This window comes from Cutaneotrichosporon oleaginosum, assembly GCF_008065305.1.
Source record: "Cutaneotrichosporon oleaginosum strain ATCC 20508 chromosome Unknown ATCC20508_contig05, whole genome shotgun sequence".
NCBI classification, from domain to species: Eukaryota; Fungi; Basidiomycota; class Tremellomycetes; order Trichosporonales; family Trichosporonaceae; genus Cutaneotrichosporon; species Cutaneotrichosporon oleaginosum.
This window is the reverse complement of record NW_027072174.1, coordinates 608,867-625,614: the sequence shown is the minus strand read 5'-3', so window position 1 is coordinate 625,614 and position 16,748 is coordinate 608,867. Positions and strand designations below refer to the sequence as shown.

General features: G+C 60.1%; 7 protein-coding genes across 7 annotated transcripts; 4 read left to right on the top strand and 3 right to left on the bottom strand.

Moving 5' to 3' along the window:
* Nucleotides 1-1,063: 1,063 nt before the first annotated feature.
* COLE_05777 (uncharacterized protein) lies at nucleotides 1,064-1,840 on the bottom strand (the record flags this gene model as incomplete). Its single annotated transcript, XM_018422613.2, has 3 exons — nucleotides 1,064-1,426; nucleotides 1,525-1,688; nucleotides 1,738-1,840. 3 exons carry the CDS (start codon nucleotides 1,838-1,840, stop codon nucleotides 1,064-1,066), a joined length of 630 nt encoding a protein of 209 aa, XP_018280303.2.
* Nucleotides 1,841-2,616: 776 nt separating this feature from the next.
* Nucleotides 2,617-3,396, bottom strand: COLE_05776 (mitochondrial 37S ribosomal protein mS41; the record flags this gene model as incomplete). Its single annotated transcript, XM_018422615.2, has 4 exons — nucleotides 2,617-2,656; nucleotides 2,875-2,964; nucleotides 2,997-3,153; nucleotides 3,303-3,396. 4 exons carry the CDS (start codon nucleotides 3,394-3,396, stop codon nucleotides 2,617-2,619), a joined length of 381 nt encoding a protein of 126 aa, XP_018280304.1.
* Nucleotides 3,397-3,826: 430 nt separating this feature from the next.
* COLE_05775 (uncharacterized protein) lies at nucleotides 3,827-5,510 on the top strand (the record flags this gene model as incomplete). The annotated part of the gene is made up of 5 exons (XM_018422616.2): nucleotides 3,827-4,113; nucleotides 4,154-4,314; nucleotides 4,358-4,440; nucleotides 4,476-5,197; nucleotides 5,231-5,510. 5 exons carry the CDS (start codon nucleotides 3,827-3,829, stop codon nucleotides 5,508-5,510), a joined length of 1,533 nt encoding a protein of 510 aa, XP_018280305.1.
* A 4,072-nt stretch (nucleotides 5,511-9,582) lies between these two features.
* Nucleotides 9,583-9,948, top strand: COLE_05774 (uncharacterized protein; the record flags this gene model as incomplete). The annotated part of the gene is made up of 1 exon (XM_018420065.2): nucleotides 9,583-9,948. The coding sequence occupies one exon, from the start codon at nucleotides 9,583-9,585 to the stop codon at nucleotides 9,946-9,948; it is 366 nt and encodes a 121-aa protein (XP_018280306.2).
* A 1,511-nt stretch (nucleotides 9,949-11,459) lies between these two features.
* COLE_05773 (uncharacterized protein) lies at nucleotides 11,460-12,544 on the top strand (the record flags this gene model as incomplete). The annotated part of the gene is made up of 3 exons (XM_018427143.2): nucleotides 11,460-11,509; nucleotides 11,542-11,767; nucleotides 11,831-12,544. The coding sequence occupies 3 exons, from the start codon at nucleotides 11,460-11,462 to the stop codon at nucleotides 12,542-12,544; spliced, it is 990 nt and encodes a 329-aa protein (XP_018280307.1).
* Nucleotides 12,545-13,970: 1,426 nt separating this feature from the next.
* COLE_05772 (uncharacterized protein) lies at nucleotides 13,971-14,423 on the bottom strand (the record flags this gene model as incomplete). The annotated part of the gene is made up of 1 exon (XM_018425252.1): nucleotides 13,971-14,423. The coding sequence occupies one exon, from the start codon at nucleotides 14,421-14,423 to the stop codon at nucleotides 13,971-13,973; it is 453 nt and encodes a 150-aa protein (XP_018280308.1).
* A 331-nt stretch (nucleotides 14,424-14,754) lies between these two features.
* COLE_05771 (uncharacterized protein) lies at nucleotides 14,755-15,117 on the top strand (the record flags this gene model as incomplete). The annotated part of the gene is made up of 1 exon (XM_018427142.2): nucleotides 14,755-15,117. The coding sequence occupies one exon, from the start codon at nucleotides 14,755-14,757 to the stop codon at nucleotides 15,115-15,117; it is 363 nt and encodes a 120-aa protein (XP_018280309.1).
* Nucleotides 15,118-16,748: the final 1,631 nt, after the last annotated feature.

Below are 16,748 nucleotides of genomic sequence, written 5' to 3'. Positions count from 1 at the left end.
GTGGCGGAGCGCATTGCCTTTACTGCCGCCCTGGAGCATGTGAGGGCCAATCCCAAACACCCTCTATGTCTCTGCAAGCGCAAGTAAGGGCACACTCATCACTTGCGGATCCAGGGGCAGCAAGGATGTCTAAGCGACCGCAGCCTGCGGGCGAGCGGAACTGAGGCGTCGTTGTGCTTGTCTGGCCCGCAGTTAATCAGACTTGTTGAGTCGATTCCAGTGTATTTATACTCACAAATGTGCCATGCAACATTGTTTATCGATGCCATTGCGGTTACGCGGTGGCGCGCTGCTGTTGAGATCGTGCAGATCGCCGCCTCTGAACCGAGCACGTGACCTAGCAAGAAATTGCTTCCGCTTCGGCGCATCTGGACGCAATTCTGGTTGCAGCCAAACTTCTCTTCCTCACCAAGCACGCACAAACCGCCATCGCAGCAAACGAACGGCTCTGCCTCTCTCCGCTGTGGGTAAAGTCCCCGGAGCACCCCGTCGCGCGCCGCCGCAGGAAAGCACGCGCCCCCAAGGGGCGTGAGGCGGCTTCCCCTCCAGCCGTAGTCACCGTTGCTCTGAGCACGGAGGCCGGGCGGAGGGCGCGGCACACCAGACCCAGCGTCCGCACTGGCGAAGACACGAGCCGGCGGATCCGCGCTGGCGAGGTGGGGAGCGCTCATTGTCACAGGAATGCGGTTGCCCGACCCCCTTCTAAAGGGCGGCGGGACACGGGATGGGGCTTATGTGCGGCTTGGTGCGCGGCGCGCCCGCTTCTTTTCCTCCCCGCGGCGCAAGCCGCCGGAAGGTATTGGAGGGATGGTCGCGAGAGGAGGAGGAGGAGGAGAGGAGAAAAACGAACACGCCCAGTGATGCTTGAATTTCTTCAGCGCTAGCCCGTGGTACCAGGCGGGGGTGACACCTTGCTGTTTATCGCCGCGCCGCCAAGAGCGACACATGACTCTGAGGGCTCGTGTTCATTGTAGCATTTAACAACTCATGTATCATGCTCGCGCTCCTCTCGACCTCTGACACTAGTACATGGTATATATGCTAACACAACCTGTCGCCGCCGTTAGAAGAACCGCACCCCCATCCGCCGGCCCCCCGGCTTGGCTGTCGGCGGGCCCTGGCTGATGCCGAGATCACGGACGATCCCGTTCTCAAGCTGGTACACCCACCCGTGGACAGTGACGCCAAATTGGCCGCGTCGCTTCCAGTCGTCCTGTACAATCTGCGACGCCAGCAGGTTCTTGACCTGCTGCGCGACATTCTCTTCCACCAGCAGGTCGAGCGAGGGCGGGCCCTCCTCGGTCGCCATCAGGCGCGCGAGCGCCGTCAGCGGCTTGAGGTATCGCTGGATCGCCTGTGTTTCGGGCACGGGTGGGAGAACAGAGGCGCGAAGCGCGGTCTGGCAGCCGACGCAGTTCGAGTGGCCCTGGTGTCAGCGATCGGCAATGGCCACATTCCATCGGCGATGCATCCCCCCCGGCCAGGTTTCAGCCCCGCGCTCTGGCCGCTGCCCGCGGGACTCACCGCCACGATGATGTGCTTGACTTTGAAGTTGATGAGGGCGATCATGAGGACGGCGTTGAGGCTGTCATCATTCGGCGTGTAGAGGTTTGCGATGCCACGGTGCACGAAAATGTCACCTGCCTGCGATCCCATAATCATGGTTTCGGGGACGCGTGCGTCCGAGCCTGGAGTCAGACGACGGGTGCGGTGCGATGCGGACGCGCCGGCACTCACATCCGATCCACAATACCTCGGGGCGCTGCCCCGGGTAGTGTCGCGGAAAGAACGAGGGGTCCGTCGCGTTCATGTGCTTTGCCCAGCGCTGGTTGCGCATCATCAACTCTTTCTGCCGTCAGCACCGCTGCAGACGCACGCACCAGCTCCGGGTACACGTCCGAGTTGTGCTTCTCGTTGGCGTCAACTCGCGACACCTCGCGGCCTATCCTCATCGGGGCGGTCATGATCGTGATTCTGTGATTCTGTGATGCTGTTCTGATGGCGTGAGGAACATCAAGGCCGGGTTCTACCTTGATAAACAAGCGCTGGCGCGGCAGATTGCGCAGACCCCGGTACATGCCGTCGCTGGATCGCTGAACAAGCGCACGACCACAACCAAACCTCCATAAGACCACAAGGCCAAGGCCACAAGACAAGCAGCGCATCACAGTCGACAGTCAAGAGATCCACTGCATGCCCCCACTCGTGGCGGTGGCGCGAAGCGTACACTCCATTGTCCGATGTTCGCTCGCACCGACGCACGCAGCCAACGCGCCTCTTCGGGTATGGCGGGGGAGTGATCGCGTCGCGCGCTGCAAATGATGGATGCGTTGGACGGGAGGTAGCAGAACAACGTGATCTGGTAGTGGCTTGCGCCACCGCACAGGCCGCCGTTCCCCTACCGAACAATCAGCTGGCTCGAGCAAGTCTTCCATGGTGCGGCGCCAGTCGCCTGTGCCAGCGTTCCGCCCTGGCGTGGGCTGTCAGTGGGCTCGATGGTTGGTGCAGAGAGCGATCGCTTGACACGCCGCGAACGTCTCGGTGCGCTGAACGTTTCACGTGACCGGAGCGACCGGAGCGATTGACGAGAGGATATGAATATGCCATGACATCTATCTACTTGACGCGCTTGCCGTGCTGAACGCGGGGGCCCCATCTGTGAGTTCGAGTTGATTTGAGGGGAGACGTAATCGACAGCATGAGGCGACATAAAGCGAGGAGGTGCGCATCGATCCGGTTGAGGAAGACGGCGTCAGCTCAATCCTCCCTTCAAGCATGTGATATGACGTGCGGCTTTGCGTTCACACCCCGCGTTCAATCACACACGCTCGGAGTGCATGCCGCCGTACAATGAAGGCCCGCATTGTCACTCACCCGCGGATCTTCTTGGGGGGCTTTGGCGGACGGATGAAGGTCGATGGTGCGTCGCCGTGCGAGTACCGCTCCAGCGCCCACATCACATACCTGGCGTCAACAACACTCACACAGAAGCGCACCTCCTCTCGCGCGGCGTCATGCCGGCGTCGCTCATTGGCTTCGTCCCCTTGAAGTAGAGCTCGGTGAGCGCCTTCCAGTCCGGCACCTTCTCCGCGAGCTTTTTGTCGGCATTCCGCCCGATCTTGGAAAGCAGATCGACGGGCGCAGGCGTCTCGGCTGCTGTCAGCTGAGTCCGCGGTGCCACTAGAGAGTAATGAGCGAAGCGGATAAATGCCAGTCGGTCATGTGGCAACACAGTCTGTATGCGGAGGAAGGAGGAAGGCAATTGGGAGAGCGCGCGCGCGCACCCGCACCCCGAGACCCACCGTGAGGGCGGAGCGGCATCTTGAGGGCCGCCCGAGCCGTGCTCGAAAAAGCGCGGACGTGGCTTGAGGACGAGGCGCGGAGGGCGGCGAACATGGTAGTCAGAGTGGTGTCGTCGATTGATCGCTCGAGACTTTTGCGTTCGCTGTCTGAAACCTCCACCGGCACTCTTCGCCCAATTGCCCAATCACTCTAATCCCGGACATCAATTAACGGGACCAAAACTGTAATGGCAGCAAGTCAAACTGCCTTTCCACTGTTTGGTCGTTTGCCCCTCGCTGTCTGTAGAACCACTTGGACAGCGCGCTGCTCGATGTCATCTCGTCTCTCTAAGCCATCTCCATGCCCTTGCTCGCTACTGATCCATGCGCGCATGCTGTTGAGAGCAGCAATGCGCCCCGGGAATTATCCGCTGTTTATTTCCGAGAATTAATCCGAGTGGCGAGCAGGTCGACGTTTATCGCTGTGGGTTGATTCCTTTCCCAGCCACGCCAGCCACGAGTCACCACGACCCAGCAGCAACAGCATGGACGGCGATGCCTCGACTGCTGTCTCTCCCTCTCCATCCCAATCCACCCCGCTCCCTCACTTCGCCGCGTCAACACCAGGCCCATCTGCGCCGCACACGCCCCATGGGCCCCCTTCACCGGTGAAGGACGTCAAGCCGGAGTTGGACCGCCAGCCCGAACCCTCTCACGGCGCGGGGTGCCATGTGTCAGTAGAAGCTGGGCCGAGCTTGCGCCGCAAGCGCAAGATTGAGGCTACCCGGTACACGCCTGCCGAGGCCGCCGAGATAGAGGCGCGCGCCGCTGCGTGAGTGTCCTTTGACCATACTCGGGCAAGCTGACATCAGAATCGATTATGCCGTTGCGCTCGACCAGCATGACACACTTTACGCCGACCAGACGCGCTTCGCAGGCTTTGAAGACGTCGTCGACCGCCTTCTGCCGTGGCACGTTTGGCAGGTACCCGAAGAGGAGCTCGTCCTCCCCTCCGAAGAGCGGGCGAAGGAACGTGAGATCATCAACTTCCTCTATTGAACCTGTACTCATTCCAGAATTGACGTCGGCCAGCGGACAAGTAGCCAATCTCATCGACCTGCGCCGACGCTTCGCTAAAGTCCGTCGACGAGAGGGCACTGTGAGATCATATACCAGGCCAACGGCTGACCGCAGCATCCCTCAGACCTTCCCTCACTGATCTATATGCTGCGAGAGAGCACGGCCGATGTGCGCGATGAGCTTGCCGCCGTGCAGGCCTCTCTGAGGGTTGCGAAGGGCAAACACGAAGTGCAGCTCGCCGAGGAGCGCCGTGTGCGCGAGGCAGCCGCCCACAAGGAGCGCATGCGGCTGGACGATATCGAGCGACAGCGCCGGGCGCAATTTCTGGCGCAGGCGCAGGCGCTGGCGAGACAGCAGGCGGCGCATCATGTGGCGCAGGGCCAGGCGCTTCCTTTGGCTCCAACTTTGGCGTCACCGGCCGCAGCGCCCAACTCCGTGTCACCCGCTGCCTTACCGCGCCCTCCGGTCCCAGTAACTGGCAGTGCGTCGTTCACTCCTGCCTTCCCCATCGCCAGTTCCAGCACGCCCGCGGTCTTCGACGCGCCAGGAACGCCAGCCGCGGACTCAGGCTCCGGTATCGCTGCCGCCGTCCGTGGTCGCCCCCGTGGCCGACCCCGCGGCTCTGGTCGTGGCGGTACGCGTCCACCCACGACCACCCACATTAAGGCCCCAGCGGCGAAGAAGACGACGTCTCCTGTGCAGATCACGGTCGCAATGAGTCTTATCCCGGCCTTTGTGTCTGCAGCGCTTCTCATCCTTCCAAACCCGCAGAATCTCAAGGCGCCAGCGACCATCATCCGCACGTCGGACGACAAGAAGAATGTCACTCTGTCGATGTAAGTCGAACACCACGAAAGGGCTGACACCAGCGACCTTGGCACCTGCACGCAGCCGCAACTGCAGACGCTTGCACGACTCCTTAATGTCCAGGCGAAGCTACCCGGGGCGAATGCTTCAGGCTCGAGCACCCCCAATGGAACTTCAGCGCCAGCATCGCCAGCGCGCACCTCTTCATCCACTGCGGCACAGTCCGCGGGTACATCCGCGCCTACCACTCACTCGATGGCATCCTCGGCCGCACCCTCCGCCGTTGCTTCTGCATCTGCTTCACCCGCGCCTGCACCTCCCACCACGCAGTCGTCCAAGTGATCGCCGCCCATCACTTACAGGTATTGCACAAGTCATGGCCTTTGTATATCTTCGATACATTGCCTGAGGCCTGTAGCATTGTACATCCATGCATTGACATCAGCACTGGCTGATCTGTAGCGCTAGACAGCTCACGCGCCGCCGTCTGCCTGGCTCAAGGATCTAAGCACTTCGGTATCGTCTCACTTCTTGTCGACGAGCTAACTTCTGCAGTAGCGGTAACATGACGCCTGCTTCCTCATCTGTGCTCATCTGTGCTCATCTGCGGACATCCTAACTTGCTCCTCCGCTGGCATTGTTTGCTGAGAAATACGCTCCGTGTCTTGTGTCTGTGCGCCTCCGCTTGACACGGACCAGGCTCGTAATCGCTTCCGCACGATGGCTTGGCGATGCGACTCCCATCCCACTGCTCAGACTTGGTCCACACCCCTCACGTCTGTTCCTATCTCGCGTTGCACAATTGCACCAGTCTGGTATCAATTGTCCGCCAACACCCCCTCGTCACGGCGTGAAATCAACCTAATAAGCCGCCAGCGAAAGAGCTCTGATGGTGAGCCAGATTCCGCCACCATCTCAGACCAACGCTGCCGCTTTTCACCACCGCGACAGGGTTATGCTTGCCACGATGGCAGGTTATGTCCATGATCACAGCATAGCTTCTGCGCGCTGCCCCGCAGGCCGTCCAACATATTAAACATCCAGGTAGATGACAGCATGCGCGGCTTGAGGTCCGCCCCGAAACTGGAAGCCTCCCGCCTAGCCGCCTAGCCGCGAGATCTGCGCTGGGAAATGAACTTTAGCTCTTCCAAAACGCGGCATGCGAAAGGCCAGGTTCGCATACGCTGCGGATCGTGAACATATCCACGACTCGCCATGCCCCTCCATGACCTCATGCCGGCCATGAATTCGAAATGGTACGCCATATTGCGCATCGCACCGCCGGCGACTGCTGGAATCAACACTCGCACCGCCGGGCCTGGTGGCCTTGCGTCCGGCACTGAGCTGGAATGCTACACACTTGTGACTCGACTGCACAGAGCCGTCAACAAAGGTCTGGCCGCCAGGCTGGAGGAACCAGCTCCCACGTAAAGCAGGTGAGCGTCACGCAGCCCGTCGCCAGGTCGCGACGGCACGTCTGCGACCCAGGCCTGTTCGTGCCGGCATATTTAGGGGCGCTGGTCTACAGGGGCATGTCATCCTGGGGGTTGCGGGTTCCAGCGAACTTATTCTCCGCTGCCCTGGTAAGGTCTGTACCAGCCTCCAGTGCATGTTCTTGCGTGCGGACTGGGTGTTGGAGGATTATGTGCACAGCGATGAGTAGTTGCAGTGACGATGACGAGAGGGAGGGCCGCACCACGGCAACTTGCAGGGATTTCGGACAGCGGAAACATGAGGCACGGTGGCAAGGCCGGCATCGTGCAGGGTTTCACTTTTCTGACACTTCACATCCACCGTCGACAGCCGTCACACATTGCTCACTCTGCCGTGCGCGTCGGGGGCTCAACCCTGGCGCTCGCTACTCACTTCTGCTCATGTGCCGCTAACCCGAGACTCACCAGCCAGAATCTTGCGCTTATCCACATTCTAGACCAACCTCATCCTCGAATTCTCAGGGTACCCTCGTTTCCACCGTTTAATCCGGCTGATGAAAAATCACTATCAACCCTCTGCGGGAGCCCCCGCACGCCTTCAGCTCCAGTTCTTGTCCCAGTCCAACAACGCCAGCGGGAGACGGAGACCTGGCCTCCAGATCCGCGCAGCAGCGCACTCCGACCACTTGACAATGCAATCCGCTGATATCATCTCCACCTCGCCATCTTGCGTTTCCGCGATTCCATATCCTCGTCCATCCCATCAGCCACACCGAGGCACGTTCAGCCGTGTGTGCCGGCCCTCCTCCTCTGTCCGCACGCTTCGGGCTTTGCAGCGCCGGCCGTACGACACGGACGGTAACGCCGCCCGGGACGTCAACCTGAGCTTGATTCATCGCAAGCTCGTCCCGTGAGCGCTTCCGCCTCCGGCACTGTGCCTTGCCTACCCTCTTACTCCACTGGCACAACCTCCACCCAGGTCACTCCTGCTGCCTCCCTCCCCCTCTCGCTAGTCTTCACCCTCTGCTACCGCACCATCCAGAGACAGATGGTGTAGTGCGATTCCGAACGCAAACTAAGCTGTTTGTCGTTCCACCACACCATGACCTCGTCGTTCGAGAACGGCACGGCGGGCATCATGGCCAACACGCCAAAGCCAGAGGTTGAGGCCGAGGCAGCGCCTCTGTCAGAGCCAGCGAGACTCCTCCCAATACACATTACAAGACTCGCGCCAGAATACAGCACATCCTCCCCCCGTCACTCGGCCTCGTTCGCTCCTCCGCTCCTCCCAGGCGTCGACGCCGCCATGTCCGACAAGGTTGTCACGCACCACGCGGCACCCTCGTCTTCGTCGCACTCGTACTCTTACTCACAATCGCAACACACTCCCACACCTACCACTCCAACGTTCGACCTTCTCCAGAATTCGAGCTTGAAAGGATTCTCCCCTCGCACAATGTCAAGACTGTCTGGCGCGCCGGCATCGGCGTGGCGCGACTCAACAATGTCTCACGTCTCCAATGTCCGCGACAGCACTGTGACTGTCACGAGCTCACGCTCCATCAACCTCCGTGAGCTGCCCGACGTGTGCGTCAAGTTTCCGCTCCCGCCGCCCAAGGAGATCGACGAGCGTACAGGGTCGATGACCTCGCTCAACTCGACAATGCTTGCGTCTGCGTCCCAGGCCTCGGTCGCGACAAACGCCTCCGACGCACCGTCTCCGCAGCCTCCACATGCTGAGGTGCTCGTGGCAACTCGCGCGCCCACTGCTCGTGGGATGGAGGTGCGGCAAGTTCGCGAGGACGGTGCAGGCAGCAGAATGTCACTTGTGTCAACTGAGACCGGCGAGAGTGTTGGTTTCCTTCCAGCCTCCACAGTCACACCCGTATCACCACCGGGCACGACGCCAACATCGTTCTCCGACCACACACTAGTCAAGCGCCACGCAAAGCAGTGGTTTCCGGTTTTGGCCCCAGTGTGGGGCTCTGCCCAGCCCTCCGAAAGATATAGCTATTTGGCAAGTACTGCGACGCTGGAGCAGCCGGCCTTTCCATCTACGGAATCAGCGATGCCCCCTACTGGCGACTCAATCGCCTCGCACACTCCCAATAGCAGTGTTGACAGCACGAGGCTGGTCCCGCGTGTGGAAGCCATCTCTGTGCACACACGAGAATCGCTTGCGGCGTGGGACGAGGACATGCCCCTTCCAACCCCACCACTCGCGAACGGAGGACGCTTCAGCAGCTCTACAGAGCGCATTGAGCCGTCCACACCCTACTCTCCAGGCTCTAGCACTCTCCGCCACGCCCCATCATTCCACCACACGCCCAAGGAGTCACCACGCGGCAACGATGCGATGGTTGACTCTCAGTTCTCTCTCGCGTCCACGGCGTCGGCCATGGCGGACTACGACTCTGACGGCTCCGACTCTGACGACGGCATGCGCGGGGACGCGTCGCCCTTCGGGCGCACTTCGTTTGGATGCGATGCGCGCGACGACGACACGACCGAGGACCGCGCGCGCAAGCTCCGCGAGGGTTTCTTCTCGAACGCGGCCGCAGGGCGATCACATTCCTCACTCACTGCAAGCAGCGAGGACCACGCCAAAACGTCAACACACGTCCGCGGCGGATCCGACGACGCAAATCGTAACGCAGTTGCTGGGCTACGCTCTGCGGTCCTCACGCAGCCGATGGCACGTTTCTCGGTCGACTCGCTGAACGAGGCGGCGGCCACCAGCACGTCTCAGCCTAGGCGCGAGGTGCCGCTGCGCAAGAAGTCGCTCACCAACCTTCTGCGCAAGCGCGAGGAGCAGGAGCGCAAGGGCGATGGCAAAAAGCTCCCCCCATTGCCTCCTGCCGTTGAGGCAGAGGAGTACTACGTTGACCCAGACCCGCAGTCGGTGTACAACGTCTGCAACGCAGCGTATCTCCGCAAGTCGCTCTTGAGCCCCCCCGAGCCCGAAATCGACGAGGTGTTCGATGTCTGGCGCCCGCCATCACAGCGCCGCCTCTGGGAGGCGGGGACGTGTTCGGTGCGTAACGAGGACGGCGAGCTCATCCCGTTCTCGGACCTGTTCCCGAAATGGGACGACACTCCGAGCAACGGCCCCCCGCCGCGCGTCATGTTGGTGTTCCTCCGCCATTTCTGGTGCGGGCCGTGCCAAGATTACACACTTGAAAGCATCAGCACCCTCGACACCAAGCTCCTGGCCGCTCACAACATCAAGGTGTATGTCATCGGCTCCGGGCACTGGAAGCTCCTCAAGCCGTACCGAACTTTATTCCAGTGCCCGTTCCCGTTCTTCACGGATGGCCCGCGACGTCTGTACAACCTGCTGGGCATGATTAAAAAGGCTAGCGTGTTGCCCTTCAAGTATCCTTGGAGGGATGCGGAACGCGGTGGTTATAACCACAGGCCGCTGTTGAAGCAGGCCGTGGCTGGGTTTAAGAACGCGTTCCTCCACATGCCCATCGCAAACCCGGGGCATTGGACACAACTTGGTGGCGAGTTTATCCTTAGCCCAGGTTACAAGTGCGACTTTGCGCACCGCATGACCACCATGGCCAGTGAGTGGACAGAGGGATCGGTCGCTGACAGCAGATCACATGGAGGGTTACGAGGTGTTGCAGCACATCCATGTCGACCACCCAGCGCCATCGAAAAGCAAGCCCATTCCCGCTGCACCGACGCTAGCGCAGGAGGAGGCGCGGGAGGAGATTGATCGGTTGACGCGTGAACTGCGCCAGTGGCAGGAGGACCGGGATGCGGAGCTGCAGCGGATGCGGAACAAGCGCTCGGCTCGGCGGGGCGGTCTCCTCGCGCCGGCAGGCGACGACAAGGCGTTCCGCCGCATCTCGGCCACCTCGACATGGTCGGGGTACGTGCGCACGGTTCTGCGCGACGAGGCTGCAGCCGAGCTGTCACAGATGCCCGAGATCCCTGCCGCGCACCGCAAGGACAGGGACGGCGCGACGGTCGTGATCGACCCCGAGGTGGTCCACATCGGGCCTGAGTCTGACTACGTCGTGGAGGGCGCAGCGTTGGAGGGGGCTCACCAGAGTCTGCGGTCGTCGGGCGGCGTACCTGACCTTGTGGACAGCCAGTCGGCGAGCACGGGGCAGGACAGCGTCTGCTCGCAAGCGTGCTCGCTCGATCCCGAAGTCAGTGCGACATTTGGGGGCATCGCGGGCTCGCCGGTGGAGCCAGATGCGGTCGATCCGGCTGAGATGGAGCGGCGCTTCGCCGCCGCCATGGCCGCTGCCCGCGGACAGGAGCGGATTGCGGCAGCCACGAACAATCGCTGGAGCATGCCGCCTCAGTTGCCGCGTCACAACGACACCGCCGCAGAGGTCGGGGTCGCGTTCTAGCGAAAAGCTCCACTATCTAGGACTGTTATAGTACTCGTTTTGGTTTGATTGTATTACGACATGCATGAGGGTTTGCGAGCAGAGGTTCAGCGCACGTTTCCGTCCCATTGCTTCCAGTCCTCTTCGCCGTGACATTGGGTTTGCGCCAACACGATCTACATGGCAAGCGCGCGCCACATACCCCGTATACGCGTTATCAGTGCATCTCCGATTCCGAAGAAACATCTCGTCCGTTCAGCGCTGCGCTTCCCGTGACGGATTTCCGCCGCACTAGGGCTGTTGATCAGGCCTGTCACGGACGTCGACGCTCAGGGTGTGTCGGCGGCGTCGTCTGTCTTGAAACACGGGTGATCGTCATAGGGTGAAGTGTATATCCCACGTGGTGGCTGCATGCCGGAAATAAAGGCGGATATACAACCGCACGTGACCAGCCATCTTTCGTCACTACGGCTGATCGCTGGGCACCGTCATGTCAACATTTGCGCGATATGAGGTGCGTCCCCCTAGCAACGGTTGGGGCCGAAGCAAGACAGTTAATGTAGACCGCGCTTTACAATGGACTGACAGTAGATTGAATTCGCTGCTGGGCGCGCTGCGAGCGCCTCGGACGTCGACAAGCTCCGCCCCTCACATCCGTCCTTTCACCACCACTCTTGTTGTCGGGAGGGGACTTGCTCCCCGACAGCGGCCGGTGCTGGAAGCGTTCTGCAAGTACCTTGAAGGACGAGATCTGAGCGGCTTCTCGCATCGCTCGGCCGTGTTTATGGACTTTATGCAGCAAGCATCACCCGAAATCGTATGTTGCTGCTTCTCTTCTACTCCCCGCAGATCACACGATTATGCCGAGATCTAACCGCAGCAAAAGCTTGGCGTGTACGTCCGCGCCCCCTCGGACCTCTTCTATCTGTACGCCGACGAGCTCTCGGTACGCTGTCCAGACTTCTGGAACATGCGCAGGACTCCCGTCACTCGCCAGCAGCCGAAACGCAAGAATGTCGCCCACCCACAGCTTCAAGTCGACAGGGACATTCTCAAAGCTTACCTAGCTTTCCTGCGCGCCTTTGACTGGCGCCGCCCGGTGTCCCGCGCCATCCTCCGCCTGGAATTTACTCAATCCCTCCCGCCGGGCCCCATGGTGAATCCCCCTCCTCGGCATACACTGACGCGACAGCTCACGCGCGTCAAGGGCGCCGTGTCGTTCTGGAAAAACTTTGAGCGCATACACTGTCATGTGCTCGAGTCAGTGCCGCAATGGGCCCACCTCCACAATACGCGATCCCTGCACATTGTTGACATGCAGGGGATTGTGCGGAGGCTGGGACCGGCGGAACAGAAGAAGCTTGGCGGGTACGTCGGCGTCATCGGCGGAGAGGGGCTCCCAGAAGGGTTTCTCAAGTCGAGGACAAAGACGGTTGCGCAGGGAGAGGATCCACGAGGGAGCGTAGAGGGTGGTGCAGAGCCCCAACGCCGAGGGCGAGAGACCAGATCCAAGCCGAGGGAGGGTGCAGGGACTGGGCTGGTGTCGGGGAGGGAGGTGGAGGAGATTGTGGCATCACCCACACAAGGTCAATGACAATAACTAGGTACTGCGTATCGTTTCCCTACTGTGTGTGTGTATTTATCTCTGCGCTGCTTTTGCGATCCGAACACAGACTACGACCAAGCTACTGGCAACATGTGGCATACAGCCACACATCACCACCATGATTGCAACATGTGATTACCACGTGTACGCTCCACAGTCAACTTGCCATCGGTACTGATCAGTTATGAGCGAGCGTACCGACAAAATACGGTACCCGAGGTCGAACTGCTTGTCATGGCCCAGTCTGCCCAACCCATGACCTCACACCGAGATCCCCTATATGTCCGCCAACCGACCACATTGAGATCACCCTCATGTCCATCACCTCCACACTTGCTCACAGATCAGCACATTCATAATCTACGTCCAATCGCCTCTCGCCCTCGTGTTTGGCTAGGGTCGACGTATCTGTCAGGCCCTGCACCGTATGGAAAGGTGGAGGCTGGGGAGTGGTTGAGCACAAAGGTGTTCGTACACCGGATGCCGCTCCACCACCCCGATGACTCGAAGTCGACAACTGTGATAGGCGTGCAATAAGACTATGATACTATGATGGGGTGAGAATACGACGAGTATCAAGAGTTGGGGGAAGAGATCCTGAGACGTCGCCGTATATGTGACGATACGTTGTGAGCGGTGCCGACATGGGTACCGATCGGTACCGACGCCGTTATGAGATGTGGAGCGCCTTGCGATCGGGATGCGTGGTTGCCGCGTGGTGGTTGCCACGTGGCCGACACGTGTAGTCGGTTGGTCAATAGTCGTTGTCGTTCGGATCGTCACACCATACACCGGATGCCGCTCCACCACCCCAATGACTCAAAGTCGACAACTGTGATAAGCGTGCAATAAGACTATGATACTATGATGGGATGAGAATACGACGAGTATCAAGAGTTGGGGGGAAGAGATCCTAGACGTCGCCGGATATGTGACGATACGAGGTGAGCGGTGCCGATATGAGTACCGATCAGTACCGACGTCATTATGAGTTGTGGAGCGCCTTGCAATTGGGATGCGTGGTTATCGTGTGGTGGCTGCCACGTGGTTGGCACATGTAGTCGGTGCTCGGTAGTCGTTGTCGTTCGGATCGTCACAGATGGCCTCTTGTGACAGATCCCTTCCCCTTCACTCTTGATACTTGTTGTATTCTCACTCCATCATAGTCCCGGATCCCTCCTGTCCCTCCATGATCCAGATCACAACGTCGCGCCACCGAGGGCCCTTGCAGGTCTCTGGCAACGAACCACATGCGGCAGGCAGGGCGATCATCGAGCTTGCACGGAAGCCAGTACCTGCCGCGACGGAGATGTAGGTTACCCATGCAAGGATGCACCGCATGCCAGTGCATGCGCTCGGCACGTTCGAGATCATCGTCGCCACGATGCCCTCCCGACGGAGGTGGGCGCGCGGCTTAACGTCCTTTCGGTGCTTGTGCAGCGCCGAGACTTGCGCGAGCGATGTCCCAGACGGAAACCTTCGCGTCGGATGTCAGGGGTGGACATCCGGCAACGAGACGGGCGCGGTCGTACAGCTGCAGGACATAGAACACACTGATGTAGAACGTGCGCTCGGCAATCGCCTGCCCCGACTCTCCTTGGCGGTTAGCGGCGATGGCAAGAAGCGGCTTGAAATGCTTCGGTTGCCATGTCGGCGCCATTGGACCAGTTGCCTCATCCCATGAGTAGAAATGTGCCCCCTGGACCTTGTGCCCGGTGCCCGGGGGGAGTTGTTGGATGAACTGGCCATACCACTGCTTGATGAGCTGCAGGTAGATGGCCTGTACGGGGCTGAGGGGGTTGACGGGTGGACGTTCGAGGCGCGCCCTCTTTGTGATTTGCGCTTGCGAAACGCCACGCGTGGCCATCCTTTCAGCAAGTGTCATACCATCCCTCACTGTATGCTTGGGAGGCATCTATTCACTGTCAGCAAAGCTCAAGAGGTCTCAGCAGAGTGTTCACATTTGTGTGCGGGGGAAGTGTAAGGGCCTGTCGTACGGGTTGACGGGACTGGCGAGGTACGAAGTCAAAATGGGAAGCGGAGGCGGAGTTAGGGGGAGAACGCACGGGGGTTGACGGATACTGGTGTTCGGGTAAACCCTTGGAAGAGCAGTGGAATCATGAGGATAACAGAATCAACGTGGGTGACTGTTTAAGCTACAAGTCTTAAATAGGTGTCATGGCCCGGTCTACCGACCCATGACCTTCAGCGGAGATCCCCGTATGTCCGCCACCGTACACATGGAGATCACCCGTATCTCCTCTACCTCCACTCCCCCGCTCGACCGATACTCGTCCGACCACCCCGCTCGGAAGCGGGTCGACCTACGTCGACCCTCGTCGGACATACGGTCCCCCTCGTCTGTCGACCAACCGGCTGACCGCCTCAGTCGACTCCTCGACCTTGCGACCACTGCCGGTCGACCTATTCACCCGACACTCGGCCGACCAATCGGGCCCCCTCCTATAGTTGCCTATATAAGACTTGTAGCCCGACCGGTCGCCCGTGTCGATTCTGTTATCCTTGTGATTCCACTGTTCTTCCGAGGGTTGTCCGAATAGCAGCATCGGTCAACCCCCGTGCGTTCTCCCCCTAACTCCGCCTCCGCTTCCCGTTCGGACTTCGTACTTCGCCGGTCCCGTCACCCCGTACGACGGGCCCTTACAATAGGCAACTATAGACGGGGGCCCGATCGGGCGGCCGAGTGTCAGGCGAGTAGGTCGACTGACAGCTGTCACCAGGTTGAGGGTTCGACCGGGGCAGTGGCTTGGTTGGTCAACTGAGCGAGGTGAACCATAGGTCCGGCAAGGGGCGACATAGGTCAGCCCGACCCACGATCGGAGTGGTCAGATGAGTATCGGTCGAGCGAGAGAGTGGAGGTAGCAGAGGTGTGGGTGATCTCCGTGTGTGTGGTAACGGACATAAGGGGATCTCCGCGAAAGGTCATGGGTCGGTAGACCGGGCCATGACGATTGCCCTCTCATACTCGGTAGCGATGTCTTTATCTGCATTGTACTGCTCATACATCTTCATTGTACATCTCTGTACATATCCTCTGTCATCTTTTTACAGATCATCACCACACTCTCACAAATGGCTTGTCAAGACTTGTTTGTGCTCGCCCGAGGCGTTCAACCTCATGTACTGTCCTTTGTTCGCCTCACATTCAGTCATCTGCTTAGGTCTCTGCCCATTGTATGGGGTTGCCTATGTAGACTTTGTCCCCGCCATCCCTGCTTCCCGTTCGGGTTCTGTTAGTGCAATGCCCCGTCTACCCGGTAGCAGACCTTGAGCTGAAAACCAAGAATCAACTCCTGGCCGTGTCAAGCTGGTCGGAGATGCAGGGAGGGTGTAGGGCCGGCCCGCAGGGCCCGGGCTGCCACTTCGGTCTCTGGCACCAGGAGTCTGGTTCGAGGGAGTGATGACGGTGGACGAGTCCAGTGCGGCCGCGTCGAGGTTGCGGCGACGGTGCCCTGCGGCGTCGAGCACATCGGCGTCACAGGTGTACCGGCATTGCATCCCCCTCTTGGCACGTGGCAGCCGCACGTGGTCACCTCTGCCTTCCATCGGTGTTTTTCGTCATGAAGTCGCCCAGCGCCCAGGCCTCATATGCTTCTCTCTCGTGTTTGTATTCCTCTGTTGCATCGTCTTTCTGTTCACACCCCTGTGCTGCTCGCAAGGCGTCTGTCGACCAAACGCTGCGCTCATGAGACCTTTCCCACGCTGCGACCGCGAGGGGCTCACTGTTAAACTGGGAGATGCGCAACCGCTGATATCCGCCGCCAACCGCGCCGGGCCGATGCGTTCTTGGCACGGCCAACCCACGTCACGACGACTGGTGATCAGTGGGAGGAAGCCCACTTGACCGCTGCACATCAGCTTCGTGCCCACCAAAGGTCTGGCCGCGCAGGGCGCTCTCGAAATTAAACGGTCGCTTGTGTCCAACACCGAGGAGTCAGTCGGCCGTTAAACTCGTCCTAGGTGGTCCAGCCGGTGTCGTGACAAGACCGGCCGCGACCCTTGATTTGTGCATGACGCATGGACAGGCTAGACGGACGCGGGGCCGCGGAGTGGGAAGTGGGGAAGCGCAGGTGCACCAGGCATGTGATAGGGGATGTTGAGCAGCTGTAGCAGATGGGCAGCTGAGGTGAGGCGTTCGGCACGAAGATGCCGAGCAGGTGGAGGTGGCGTT